Raw genomic sequence first — 13,865 nt, 5'->3', positions numbered from 1 at the left:
TACCGTTCTCCCAGCTTTATTAGGAGTAGCCCCTGAATTCTGCTCAGGGGATCCAAAGAACAGACGTAGGCGCATTGTTCACCTGAACGCCACCCACACCACATGAAGTACCTACTCCAGAAAACAAATATTGAAAAAAAAAAATACCCACCTAAAGTCATTGAAATATAATTATTAAAACCTTTTATGTTACTCTACAGTATAATGTAAATTGTTCCTTTCAATTAGATTTTGAAATACACTAGATTACATCATTTAAATAATCGCAAACTTTTAAGTTCACTATTAGTGGTAGCAGAGCTATATTTACATACACTTCTGAGATATTTCAGATGCAGTGTTATGTTCCAGTCTCTAAATCAGTTAAATAACAGACATTCAGTGAGAGTGTACTGCTCTTCCACAGGTTTTACACGTATTTCAGGTGTTTGTGTGAGAGAGCAAGAACTCCTTTCATTCTAGTCTGGTTTTTTTTATGCTGTGTGCATGCAGCTGTATCTGAGCAAATTGATACCTACTTGATTTGGATTAAAGATGAAAGACCTTTCTTTTTAAACAAGTATTTTGACTGAATATACAGAGGTGAATAATGAAATACAGTCCTTAGGAGTAGCAGTGGAAAATATAATTTTCTCCAACTTTCCTCCCCTTTTGCATAATACTGCACCTAATTTTGACCCTGACTTTACCTAATGCTGATGAAATATAGTCAATGGTGGAAACCTCTCTCATATTGTCAAGACTGGCTTTCAACACGATCCATGCAATGGCAAGCATCATACTTCATTCTCCCGCAGTGCAATATTAACAAGTTAAACTCAGTATTTTCTTCCAGAGATCTGCTCCTCGAGGGAAGCCCATCTCATATGTACATCAGCCACCAACAGGCTGTGAGTCCTGAGGCTGGAGACCAGAATTAGGCTGGAATGCTTGCTTCCAGTGCTGCTAAGAGTCTACATAGGCCAGCCTCCTCCCTGTCCATGTTGTCCATGGCAAGCTCAAGCCACCGAGGCTCTTGATGGTCCTTTTACATGGCACTGGTCAAGCGGAGTCTCCCTGCGTGCTGCCCCAGTGGGACTCAGGGCCTGGTGTGAGGGGTGCTGATCATGATGTTGGGCAGTGCGTTCCGCCGCTTCTTCCAAGAGCCCAGCTCCCTCGAGTACCGCCTGATCTGCCTGAACCAGTGGTGAGTCCGTGCCCGGTCGCTGTCCCGGAACACAAACGCCTCCCGCCTGATCTCAATCAGTTCAAAAGTGTCGTCGCAGTCAGGATCAGTGGAGACGATGCAATTACTCAGCCTTAAGGGCTCCCTGAGCAAATGGAACTTCCCGTTATTTTTGTCCCTGATGAGAACCAGCACAGCATCCTTCACAGGCCCTGGCTCGGCTGACTCCAGGCTGGACTCAGACACACGCTTCATGTTCACCAGGAGGAGGACCTGCATGTTCTGGAACTTCAGGGTCTTGCTGCCTTTCTTCACCCACTGGCCATCGGGGGGCTGGGCCAGCTGCAGAGACCCCTCCATCACAAATCGTGTTTCCTCCCGCAGCCAACCTACGGTTTTGAGGGCGGTTTCTCTCATCTCGATGTTGATGACTTCCCTCTTCTTCTTGCTGTCCTGGCGAAAGGAGCGGAGGGTCCACGTGTTCCCCTCCTGCTTGGTTTTCATGTTGATGTGCTCCAGGTGGGACTCGATGCGGCTTTTGGCCTCCCGCAGGCTGCCGTGGTCTGGGTGGTACTCGGTGGTGGCCTTGATGATTCTGCTGAGCAGCAGTGGGTACTTGGTGACTCTTTGCAAAGGGGCCATCAGGAAGGACCTCAAGTTCATCCGCCGCAGTGCTGTGTTGTCATTCTGGGAGACATTGAGGAATATTCTGCAGGGATTTAAGAAGAGGGAATTAAATGATGGCTGTTCTGCCAGCAGATGCTGCAATCCTAAATGCAAATAACGGTGCGGTGTGACAGCTGCTGGGCACTGCAGCCCCCCCTCTGATTTTAACAGCCTTGTGAATTCTGTCTTCTCAAAAATTGACAACAACAACTGCAGCTCTGCTCAGCTGCAGCACAGTGATGAGGTGCCTGAGACACTAGCACGTAACATCCTAGCAGTCTTCTATTAAATCGTAAAACAATGAGGGTGTGATCTTTCTCTGGTACACACTGACGTAGGCCCAAGGCAGAGACATCAGTTTATATCAGATTACATTAATTTGGAGCTCCTTTCATCATTAGATTACAAAGCACTCTAAACAAGAATTTGTTACTGTCATCATTTTAAGCTGTGGCAGTGGAAAGAGAAGTGACTCGCCTGACATTACCCAATAAGCCAGGACAAGGAATGGCAAACAAATTCAAGTCACGTATGCCCCACACCAGTGGAAATCCAAACTGGGCTCTGGCACAGGGACTGAGCGCTGCTCTCAGCTGAGCATTATTGGGTGGCAGGTCAGTGCAGTGGGCAAACACTGCCACCACAAAATACAGTATATAGCTGGGCACCAACTGGCTGCCTCCATGGAGATATCACAGACTATCTTTTGGAGAATAAATTACTGTCCTCATCCCAAGAGAGAGCAGCTCATCACTGAAGAACTTTACCATCAAAACTTTGATCTAGTTGAGCTGACAAAGGCTTCACCCTCAGCCTGGTGCCTGCCTGTTCCCAAAGCCTGGAAGCGTACTCTCAGTCCATTTCTCACCTGAGCAACTCTTTCTCCTTCTCCAGGGCATTGAGCATATTCACAGAGGAGGACTGCTGAAGACAGTAGGTCTGAAAGGCTGGCAGCATGTTGACGAACTCTAGAAATACTTCGCCGATGCACACGGTCATCAGGTCGTCATCACCCTGCAAGCACGCAATACAGCCCTGCTGGGTTAGCTCAGGAGAGGCACAAGCACGGAGCCTGCCTTCAGTCCTATCAGCATCAACCTGCTGCACGAGCTGGTGAACACCAAAAGGTGTTCACAGACCAAAGGTGGAACTGTGCTCTCCCTTCCAGGTGGAAAGGCAGTCCCTGCGGGTCCGGGGAGGAGCAGTGCAGGAGGGGAAGGAAAGCTGCTCTAACTGCTTGCTCTTCTACACAAGAAGAGCCATCTTCTCTGCTTCTGTGGGCTCAGCCAGCCTACCAGAGCAGGGACTCAAAGGCCAGAGTCTGCTAGTCAGGAGGGTGTACTGGGGCCCTTCTTGCTGGCAAGCCTGCTGTAAGTCTAATGCAGCAGTGCATAAATTAATAGAGAGCATTTAGGAGCAAACAGGCAGGTGAGGGATGTAACTCAGGTAACAGCATGCACTTAACTTCTACAGTTGATCCCAGCAACTGGTCTGGCTGAGAAGCAGTATCCTTAAGTTCTGCTCTTACCGGTTATTTCGACGCCTGAATGAAAAGTAAATTTCACGGTAAACTGTTCTGTGATCTCTGAATGGGTAATAATATAAGGGAATAGTAAGAATCTGGTGCCACATGACACTCTTAGCTTTGCTGAGGTGGATGCTGACATGCTCTGCAATCGCTACTCATTTCAGCAGCAAGAGAGGGAGCAGTTCTCTGGCTGCTGGTGGCTTTTTGGTGCAGTACTGAGCTCTGAATGCAAAGGCAAAGTGGAGAAAGAGATAGGGAAACCCATGGCTGTTTGTAGAAGCCATTGTCTCAATAAATTATTCACAGAGAACATCACACCTGCAGTGCACATCTGTCTTCAGTGTGCCAGGTGCATGAGAGTGGTTGTCAAAGTTGCCAGATTTTGAGACATGCATCACTCAGTCTGACATGCAGAGTTTCAGAGAGGGAGAGGAGGGATGTGTTTCCTAGAAAACAAAACATCCCGGTGAAACTGATACAGCAACAAGTAGGCTTTGGTTTCTTGAAGAAAGGAGGGTGCTGTTTAAATATCCTTTGCAGTGATTGTCTACTGCCCTAGAGTCTTATTTCTATTCTCTCTGACCACCCTGCTGGTGCCTGCATTACCACAGCAGAGAGAGGCCAGCAGCTGTGACCTGGTACAGATCTACTGAAATGACTGGCTTACAATAGCTGAGGGAGCAAGGGACTAAGTAGATGACCAGAACCCAGGTGTCCTACCTCCTGATCCTCTGCTCCACCTATGCTGCCTCACTAATATAAAACCTATTCCTGTCTGCCCAGTCTAGCTCCTTTAGAGCACGCAGCATCATACCTGGTCAAAAGCCTGATCGATCTCTTCCTGGAGTATCTCCAGGAAGTTCTCATTGAGGTCAATGAGCTCCTGGATGTTGCTGAAGATGCCCAAGAGCTGCTCCTGGCTCAGCAGCCCAGCCGCCTGCATGGGGAGGTAGAACTCCTCTTTGATGATACGCAGGTCCTCTCCATAGCTGGCCTCTGTGTTGACAAACTCCAGCACAGACTCCTTGCGCTCTGTCCTGCGCTTGCGGCACTTCTCACAGAGGTCAGCCCGCCTCTGGTTGCAGTTCTGCACATCTGTCTCCACTGGAAGGTCCCTTTCTCCACAGTCGGTGCAGGGACGGTGGGCTTCCCAGGCCTGCAGGGAGCTCAGCGTTTCGGATGCCCTGTTCCTCCACTTTCTGGCTGGCATCTGGCCAATGCCACTATCTGCCCTCTCCACATCCGCTGACTTGGTCCGGGTGGCCTCACTGGGATCCAGGTCGTCCCGGACATCATTCACGCCCACAATCCCGCTGTCCGTGCTCAGGCTGCTGACATTGCTCCAGTGATGTCTGGAGCGGAGGGAGCCACGTGGGGCACGGCGGGTCTCATCAAAGCTGCCACCATGGCCAAGGTTGGCTTTTGCTACCACTGGACCTGAGAAGAGACACAAATCATTACAGGCACTGCCAGCAGCACAGAGCTCACCTGGGGAGCTCAAACTGGCCAGCCATGAGCGGTAGGAACCCAGGGGGGGCAGGCTAGACCTGGTGAAAGCAGGGCTGTTAGCTGTCTCCCCTCCTGTGCTGCTGCTGAGACTGGAGAGAGTCAGAAGTAAATGGCTCCCAGGTGACACCCGGGGCCTGTCATCCCTGCACTGCCCGTACCTGTGACCTCATTTGGGCTCTCTTTTCCCCTGCCATCTGCCAGGCATGGGCAGAGACACAGCAAAGTAGATCCTGATTTCTTGCACACCTGGGTTAAACCGAGAACGCTTCCCTCCTCCAGGTCAGTAGTTCCTCCATATCTACACCAGCACCTCAGGGCTCAGCATCTGGCCCACCAGCCCCCTGTGTGTGTGCAGAACGTACCGTAGTCTCGCTCCTGCCGGCGCTTCTGTGCGTGCTGCCGTGCTGCAGCTGCAATCTTCAGCTCCAGCTGCTTCCTCTTCACCGAGTCTGTCGGCATTGGGTCACTGAAGTGCGGCCGCAGCCGGCACTCCCGCTGGGCCTTGGCACCATCCGTGCTCTCATGGACGATGTCGGAGCTGGATCGGCGGCAGCCAGGACTGGGGGTCTGCAAGAAAGGCAAGCGGGTTTGGAGCAAGGTGGTGGTCAAAGCAACACCTGGTTTGCAGCTACTGGACTTCAGTTGCCAAAGGAGAGAAAAGAAAACTCATCAGCGGTGGGATTGTAAATGCAGCTCTGCTACATGATCATTGGGAAATCTGTCCCTCCTGTCCCTGTCTTGCTTAGGCCTAACAGCAAGGACCCCTCTCCCTTTGTTGTTGTGTAGCCCTGAGTACAGTAGCTCCATGGTGACCGGATCATGGTTGTCAAATAACCTGAAGAAGGCAACAGCACAGCCCTGGCTAAGGGCCTCAAGGGGAGCTGAGCCTGTCCTCTAGGGATCTGAGCTAGCTTGCCTCTGTTCGGTGACCGGTTCAGCGCTGCAGGGTCAGGAACTCCAGCCTCTGTGCCTTACCTACATTAGCAGTTTGACCAAGTGGGGATTAGGAGGGAGCCTGTCTGATCTCCCAGGCAGCGCAGCAACGGGGGGCTGCTGGCACACTGAAAGCCATGAAGGGGTTCTTGCTGAATTCCCTGCAAAAGATGCAGCGGCAGATAGGCAAAGGCACAAAACTGACTCCGATTTCATTAACTGTAATGAAAAAGGCACTAGAAATGCTTCTAAAAGAGTTTAATCTCTCATGGGAGTTGGTGTGGTTTCAGATCCCAGCCTCCTAGTCTGTCCAGTTCCTACAACCAAGGGTTCCTTTAAAGCTTCTGGCAAGAAAAAAATCCTAAATGCATGCCCAAGATTAGATGGGAACTCCTCTCCCTTACATTCCCTGCAGGTGGAGTGTCGCTGGATGTCTCATTGCTTGGCTTTTCCTCCCAGGTCTCTGTTGCCATGGACATCGCTGTGGGCTGCTGGCTGTCCTCCGGAGGTGGGGTATCAGCTTCCCTCAGATCACACTGTCCCTTGGAGGGGGATTTGGCAGCAGTCTCAGCATTGCAGCTGCAGGGGAAGAAGCAGACCGATGAACATCACGTATGCAGTTCACCTGCTGTTCCTGACACAGATGAGACTGAGCAGCAAGCCCAGGTTTGAACAACCAGCCACAGCAGTTCACAGAAAGTGCAAGCAGAAACCTAGACTGGTTGGCACGGATGGCTGCGCGTGTGTTTCAGCAGCTCTAAACACAACTCAGTTATAGCAGTGCAAATCGGGTAATTGCACTCATCCCAGCATCAGTCTGGGATATCAAGTCTCGGGTGTTCATAGGGCATTTTTGTGTCCATAAAACATGAGGTTCTCCCATAGGGACCAGAAAAACCTCTTTCTAAGTAGGCCATATCCGTATTTGCTGCTATTTAAAGAGATGTTGTCAACACAGAAACCATATTGCTCATCTGGAAGAAAATCACCTGCTAAAAACTGTAATACTTTGAAGAGATTAGGGGATTAAGGGAGCTTTCTCTCTGTTTTTCATCTCATATGATCCCAAGCCTGCTGAAGCCTCTGGATAGATTCCCTCTGCTTTCAGTGAACTCAGGATCAGGCCTTCTGGTGCACTTAAGAGCCCTGAAAAGATTGGCAGAGTCTGTTGTTCTCACTTGGCAATTCTGGGATGCTCTTATTCTCGGCTGTCTGGTGTTAACAAGGGCCTGGCCTGGCTGATCCAGGCAGCCTGTTCCAACCCCATGTCCTCCTCTCCAGACAGACACAGTCTGGTGTAAAACCACTGACTTGACAGAGCAGTTGACAGGCTGTATTTTTTGATACTACTTGTGATACATTTTTTTTAACAGACTTTCTAAGACACCCTATTTCCATGCATAATGAAGCCTGCTTGGAAGAATATTAACTTTTTTTCATTTTGGGTTTACTTAATTTTTATGGGCTTGGATTCCTTTAAAAAGAAAGGTTGTCAGGACTGGATATGGATGCTTGCCCATAGAGGAAGCCTGTGTCTAGAACATTTTCAGGTTATGCATGTATTTTGTGCTTAACAAAAGTCTCCTACCACAAAAACTTGCTTCTTAAAGGCTTTACTTGTGAACTTATGCTGGTAGGTCACAATTCCAACACTGCCAGCTACAAGCAAACACATGAGACAGATGGGCATTTTCCTTACAATGAATGACACTTGGCTCTAAGAAGTAACCATCAGCCAACACTGAAATCGCTGAAGAGGGAGCAAGTCTCCCAGAACACAAACTGGCTCTGTTGTCAGGCCAGAAAATTTGCTTTGCAACTTTCCAGCTGATCCTTTTTTCATCTTCCTCCATTTTTGCTTCCAGGACCCAGCTGACACTACCAGAGGATTTACCAACTTTAAGAGAGTTCAGCTGCGGCTGCGCAGCAATGGCACAGCGCTAACAGCAGGCTTTTACTCTGTGCTGTGCTACGTCCCAGCCATGTGGATTTGGAAGCATCACTTCACTGCCCAGGCCTCTTCTTCCCAGAAGAAGATGGGGATACCAACATCAGCGCTGTCACGGAGCAGTCTGTAGTACTACATTATCCCCCTTATAGGCTTGCTTTAAGAGCAGCACAGGAACACAGCAAGGCTGTGGTCCCACCATGGTACTGTCCTGACCTGGTCTGGCTTCAGATGTTCCTGCCTGCTTTCTCCCTCCTGTCCCCAGCCACATCTGGGGTACCACTCTTTCAGCCAGTCCAGTATAACTGTCTGTGTGGCCGTGACCTAAAATCAGTCGTGAAATGACTTGGGTTTAAAAAAATACCCTCCCTCATGTATTCCCAGCCAGATCGTTTCATCGATGTTTCACAGAATTGGGTAAAATATGAACAGTTCAGCTGGGCACACCTGTGGGAGGGATGGCAGAGGTTAAGGAGCAAGAAAGCTCTTGAAGAGGATACGCCACTGCTGGAAAACCACCATTTCCAAAAGATGCTCGTGCTCAAACAGCTTCTGGTTAAAACATGCAGAAAGAAGGGACCATGCTGAGGCACAGAGAGGCGACAGGATGTGTCCAGGAACAGTAGCAGAGTTCAGAACTGGAATATTATCTTCTTGATCACACCACCACCCACCATACAGACCATAGTCTCAGAGAGAAGCTGAGCTTTCATATGTCATTTTCACAGCACTTCAAAATCATCCACTTAAACATGGAAAGTACTCCTGAGTATTATTGCTCCTTTAAGTGAAGCTGACAGCAGCTCTCTGCTGATATGGTCTGTGGACCAGATGCCATTGCTTATTGTGGTTTCCATAACCCAATGGAGATATTTTTAAAAATCTCCAGACATGACATGCAGTGGGAATAACAGCCAGAGAGCTGAGCTAAGGAAGTGTGACTGGAGACTAAGAAATTCAACCCACCCCATGGTTGGTCAGCTAGAGGTAAGAAATGCAATAATGCAGGGCCCATATTGTGTGAAAGCAGACTTCTTCATCCCTGGTTTGACTGCTCTACTTCTAGTTGTGATTAGATCCCTCCTGCATGATCTACTGGCCATGCTGTGTTGGAGGACAGGTTCTTTCTGAATGGCCTTTTAAACCTCTGGGCCACCACCTTTGAATCTCATGGTAGCAGAGGCACTAGGTATGTGGTGTACAACTGGAAACACACCTGCTTTTCTTCACAATCTCTATGGGATTCTTCATGGTTGTATCTTTGTCCAAGCCAGCAGTTCTCAGCCCTTTCCACAAGTTCCTGACCCTTTCTGACTAATGGAAACATTTTTGTCCACTCCTTCCCTGATGGCACCTGCCTTCCAGACTTGGAGTCCTCTGGTCTGGGAAGCTGTTATTGTACCCACCATCCCAGTGTCACCCCAAATACACCCCATCACTCTTTTCAGGAAGCCTTCTTTCTTAGTCATGTCCTTTGCTTCCTTGTGCAGGTTTCTGTTGTCATCTTGTCCCCCATTTATAGAGAGGAACCCCAGCCCCTTGCATGTCCTTATCCTGAACAATTTGCTGCTTAAACAAGTTCAGAAAGTGGACTGTATATTGAAATGCGTATAGGATTTTCACCTACACATCAACACCCCTTTCCCACCAGGACTATAAACGAAGTTAAGGATATCCAGTGACCTATGAAGGGACTAAAGCAATCATAATTATAAAGCTGAAATCAAAATCTCCACTGACGAAATATTAAGCCATTTGAATGAGTCTTAAGTAATTAACTATGAATTACTAGGAGAGGCAATTAACTCACAGGCAAAACTGCTTTGTAAAACTGTAACACTTCCACAGAAACACTAGAAAGGGAAGGCAATTTCAGCTATCTTATTCTGTGATGCTCCATCATAACATTTCTATCAAAGGTTTGCTGAGCTCAGTATCTGTGGAAACGGGACCAAATCCCCAGCTTTCAGCTCATTTCATTTGAGACTTAGAAAAAAAGTGATCTGGATGTCAGCAATCATCATTTAGGACTCAAAACATCCAGACAAAAAGCCTCCTACCTCTGCTGTGAGAATCAGCTTGAGCCCACTTTACAGTCTCAGGTGAAAATGATGGAAAATTGAGACATTTCCAGATAAAGAAAACTGGACTTTCCCACTACCCAGTACTTTGTCACTGCCAACAGATTTTCCTCCTCCTGCTATCCTGAAGAAATGACAAGCATTACCATTAATTGTTATGACTATAGAAAATAAGCAGGCCAGAGCGGTTCCTTCACATGAAACAACCTCTCTAGTACTGGAATCACTGTCATTCTCATTTTTAGATCAACTGTCATTTTGGTGTTAATAAAATCACCTCATATTTTAACAAATCCAACACGGAGACCAAACACATTCACAGAAACAAAACCCACTGAGGATATTAAAAGCACAGAAACCACACTGAAACCATAAAAGCCCTAGGCAGAAAGTGTTTGGAGGCTGGGAGAGTAGTAGGAAAAGAGATGATATGCACTACCCAGTTCTTGTATAATTTGCTATGCAAGCACCTCGGGCTCCAGGTACCAGTGAAACCTTTGATCTGCCCGGAGACAGATCTTCTTATGCTCTTACTCATGGCTTGTGCCATTCTGTATATTTCATTTCACATCAATGATAGAAATAGCCTACTCAATGAAAATGGTTGCACACTGTAACTTTCTCGTCTGTTTCTTCACTGGGTTTTCATACTCTAGAACAAAAGCACAAAGGTTGGACAGCTGAAGGAAGCATTTAGGGCTCTGATGCCACCTACGTCCCTTTGGATTACGAAGTTGCAGAAGTATTTCTGCTTGTCATTCTGGCTTTGTCTATGCAGGGAGCTTCAGCTCCACAGAAGCTCTTTTAGATGACTCATTCCTGTGCAGAAGGCACTATCATCTCCTCTAAAACCTGCATCCAGTCTCAGAGTTCTAGCATTCCAGAAATACCAAGCCACTCTACACGGTTGACACTCTGGCATTTCACACACCACATCTGTGGATGTCAGAAGCAGCCAGGAACCAAGTCAAATTAATTCTTGGTGAAGCCAGTCCTGAAAGCCAAGCATACGGAAACAAATGACTCCACCAACACTTACTCCTCCTTTTCCCATCAGCCTTGTCTAGTGATAAGACAATGATAATTGACCTAAATTCTAGCTTCCAAAACTTTGCTGATTCCTGCTGGTCCACCTGCTTGCATACAAAGGAATCGTCATTTCTTTGACAGGAGGGAGGTAACAGGACTGCAGTAACCAAAACCAGGATAGAGAAAGCAGTCCTTGCGAAAATCTTACCCAGAGAAGGGCAAAACCCTGGTTGGAGCAGAGAGAAGGCAGCTTTATACAAGTATTTTCTGTCACTGCTTACACTGCGTTGGCAGAAGGACAGTATCTGCAAGACTTTCACTCGCTGTCCGTGCTGGTGTCCAGAGGATGGTTACAGACTTGTAGCAGCCACCTTGCTCTCATTTGTTTGCCTGTTCACTATGTACGGGCAGCGAGTGAAAGCACTTGTTGCTGCATGTCACACTACCTAAATTCACGTCCTGCAGCGGTAGGGATAGACTTTACAACTCTTTTCAAAGGAATCACATCAGTACTTTGTATTCCTCTGCTGTCCTCTACTTTTATCAGAAGTTTATATATATATAAAAAAAAGACCTTTCAACAATTTATTACAGAAATAAAATGAGTGGGAAATTGGGTGTCAGGACTACTAATGGCTGCTGTCTGGACAGGATTAAGGGGTATAAAAAGGCAAAGTCTAGATGAAAATGCTTTTTGATGTTTAATCCCATGCAAAGATGGAGTTTAAGCTCAACAACTTAAAGACAGGTCCATGTGGATATCAGAGACCCTAAGACGAAAGGCTCTGACAACAGTGTATTTATGCAATAGGAGTTAAATGTAAATATCAGGAGAGACACCAGATTGTTAACAAGGGAACTGCTTTCAGGGGATCCCACAGAGCATGTTACCTTTTCTTAATAAGTTCCAGGGCTGAACCTATGAATTCATCCTTCATTTTTTGTAGCTTAGCTCCATAGCTGGATAAGTCTGTGGCTTCTAACAGCAGCGATGAACAGCAAGAGGACTGGGCTTCAGAAGCCAGCGACTGCCCTGCAAGGTGGAGGACATCATTTAATTGTCTTGCCTCTCCTTTCTGCTGCTCATCACTGAACGTCTCCTGCCCAGCTCTGTGTATTGCTACTGCCTGCAAAGGTGATCGTGGAATAGGGCTAGAGCAAATGGGGACCGGGGATCTATCCGGGCTGGAGATCTGGAAGTTTCTGTCCTTCACCTCAGGGCTGCATGCTCTGAAACCATCCCATGTGGCTGGATATTGGGAAAAGCCAGCAGAGGTGTGGTTTTCATGGAACACATCGTCATCATCCTCTGCTGTGACAGCAGCTTCATCCACAGCGTTGGTCCCCAGAACTTCTGAACAGAGGGTCTTACTGTTCTCCTCCTGCAGGGTCTGGTTTGCAGGCAGACCCTTATTCAAGCACTCGGTTTGCCCACCGTTGCTGGCAGATGAATATGCCTCCTTACTTCTCATTTGCTTAAATTCCTCAAAGGTGGGTATGTAGAGCCTCCCTTTGCAGCGGCCTTTCTTGCTCTGTCCCAATGTGGCTTTGGCACCTGTTTCCCCACTATATTGTTCCAGGGTTTCTGCTGTTCTGGATTTGGCCATCTCATGGCTTTCCCCAGCATGCCGAAGGGGCAAATTGGGGGAGCTATTCTGCCTTCGGAGCTGAAGCCTTCTCTGAGCCTCCTGCTTGATGTCTTCTGGACTCATGATCCTGTGTGCAAAACACAGTCTCTGCCTCCCTGTGAGGCTGTGCCTGAGAGCAGTGTGTTCCACCAAAACTGTGCAGCAGTTGACAGCACAACCATTCTTATACTGCCGGCACATCTGGCATTCAAAAAACTCCCGAGCTGTCGGGTCAGGCAGGGCCACCTGTGGACGCACTGGCTTGCAGGGCTCTGCCATCTTACTGCTGTGCAGCCTCAGCTTCTCCTTCAGCTCTTTTTTGGCATCCCCGTGTAGGGCTCTTTCCTCTGCAGAAGGGAAAAGCCACTGAGGCACTTTGGCAAAGGGAGGGAGGAGCACATTCTGTGCTGATCGAGATGTCTGTTTAGCATGGAGAGAAAGCTTTCTCAGAGAGTCTGATGTGCTCTGTACTGGGGCCACGTCCACAGAGCTTTCTGTCCACTGACTGGTGCTTCCATAGCGAAAGATGATCTCGTTATCCAGGCTCCGGCAGTGAGAATACAGCCCAGAGTCAGCAACTGTTGCCCAGTGAAGGTTCTCCACGCTCCGATACATCCGGTTTTCCACAGCACTGGCCAAAGGTGCCTTGCCTGTGTGGCAGGAGTCTAGAGTATGGAAGTCCCCAGAAAAAATATGAGTGTCTAGGTTCTTTAGTGGATGCATGCTGCTAACCGAACAATCCTTTAAGCCATGTTGTGCATAGAGCTGATTATTTTGGCAGCTCAAGACCACCCGGCAGTGTTCCTGTCTCTCATCAACACTGATGTATGTCATAGCAAATGCACATGGAGGCTCTAAGACAGTGGCGTCTAGGGGGAGAGGAGGGAGCTGGGGTGTCGCTTAGATGCCAGTCAATGTCCACAGACCACAGACAGCAAAGTGTGCTGCTGGGTACTCACATAAGAGAGCTCTCACATGGGTTGAGTCGCCATGCGTAGAAGACCTGTGAATGGAAGGAAAGATGAGTTACTGAAGCAGCCTGGTGATGACTCGCAGGATGCAATAGCAGGTCTGCTTCCAGGGAATGCAGAAGCCAAACACCAACAGCTTGGGTAGAAACAGAGCAGCATAACTAGGAGATGAGTCGCGGGGCTTAGGGCAGAGAATCTTTTCCATCTCTAGCTAAGCCAACAGTGGCCTTACGCTACCCATCTGAATTTTGGAGAAGTTTATTCTACCTACCCTCAGCAACTCCCTCACAGTAACACTGCTCAGCTCTACTGACGAATACGCAGAAGTGCTTGCTGCCAGCCCAGCTTACTCACACTGCAGCGCTAAGGAGATGGGAGGTGTACAAGAGATAGTGAGGTTCTTGCCC

At 48.1% G+C, this 13,865-nt stretch overlaps 1 protein-coding gene across 5 annotated transcripts in view; it reads right to left on the bottom strand.

The window, feature by feature from the left end:
* LOC106886925 (myosin-M heavy chain-like) overlaps positions 1-13,865 on the bottom strand; it is a 46,409-nt gene continuing 32,544 nt past the window's right edge. For 3 of the 5 annotated variants that reach the window (XM_014940225.1, XM_014940232.1, XM_014940216.1), the window contains exons 2-7: positions 11,751-13,490; positions 6,206-6,380; positions 5,231-5,435; positions 4,174-4,796; positions 2,700-2,845; positions 1-1,874 (exon numbers count right to left, since the gene is read on the bottom strand). In XM_014940225.1, the coding sequence (XP_014795711.1) occupies positions 1,079-1,874; positions 2,700-2,845; positions 4,174-4,796; positions 5,231-5,435; positions 6,206-6,380; positions 11,751-13,321 (3,516 nt within the window). In that variant the 5' untranslated portion in view covers positions 13,322-13,490 and the 3' untranslated portion in view covers positions 1-1,078. The remainder of the gene's footprint in view (positions 1,875-2,699; positions 2,846-4,173; positions 4,797-5,230; positions 5,436-6,205; positions 6,381-11,750; positions 13,491-13,865) is intronic. The other 2 variants (XM_014940246.1, XM_014940239.1) reach the window with 2 other exon arrangements.

Source organism: Calidris pugnax, unplaced genomic scaffold (genome assembly GCF_001431845.1).
Source record: "Calidris pugnax isolate Ruff unplaced genomic scaffold, ASM143184v1 scaffold21, whole genome shotgun sequence".
Lineage (NCBI taxonomy): Eukaryota > Metazoa > Chordata > Aves > Charadriiformes > Scolopacidae > Calidris > Calidris pugnax.
Note: the sequence above shows the minus strand (reverse complement) of the source record. Positions and strands in the feature narration are given on the sequence as shown.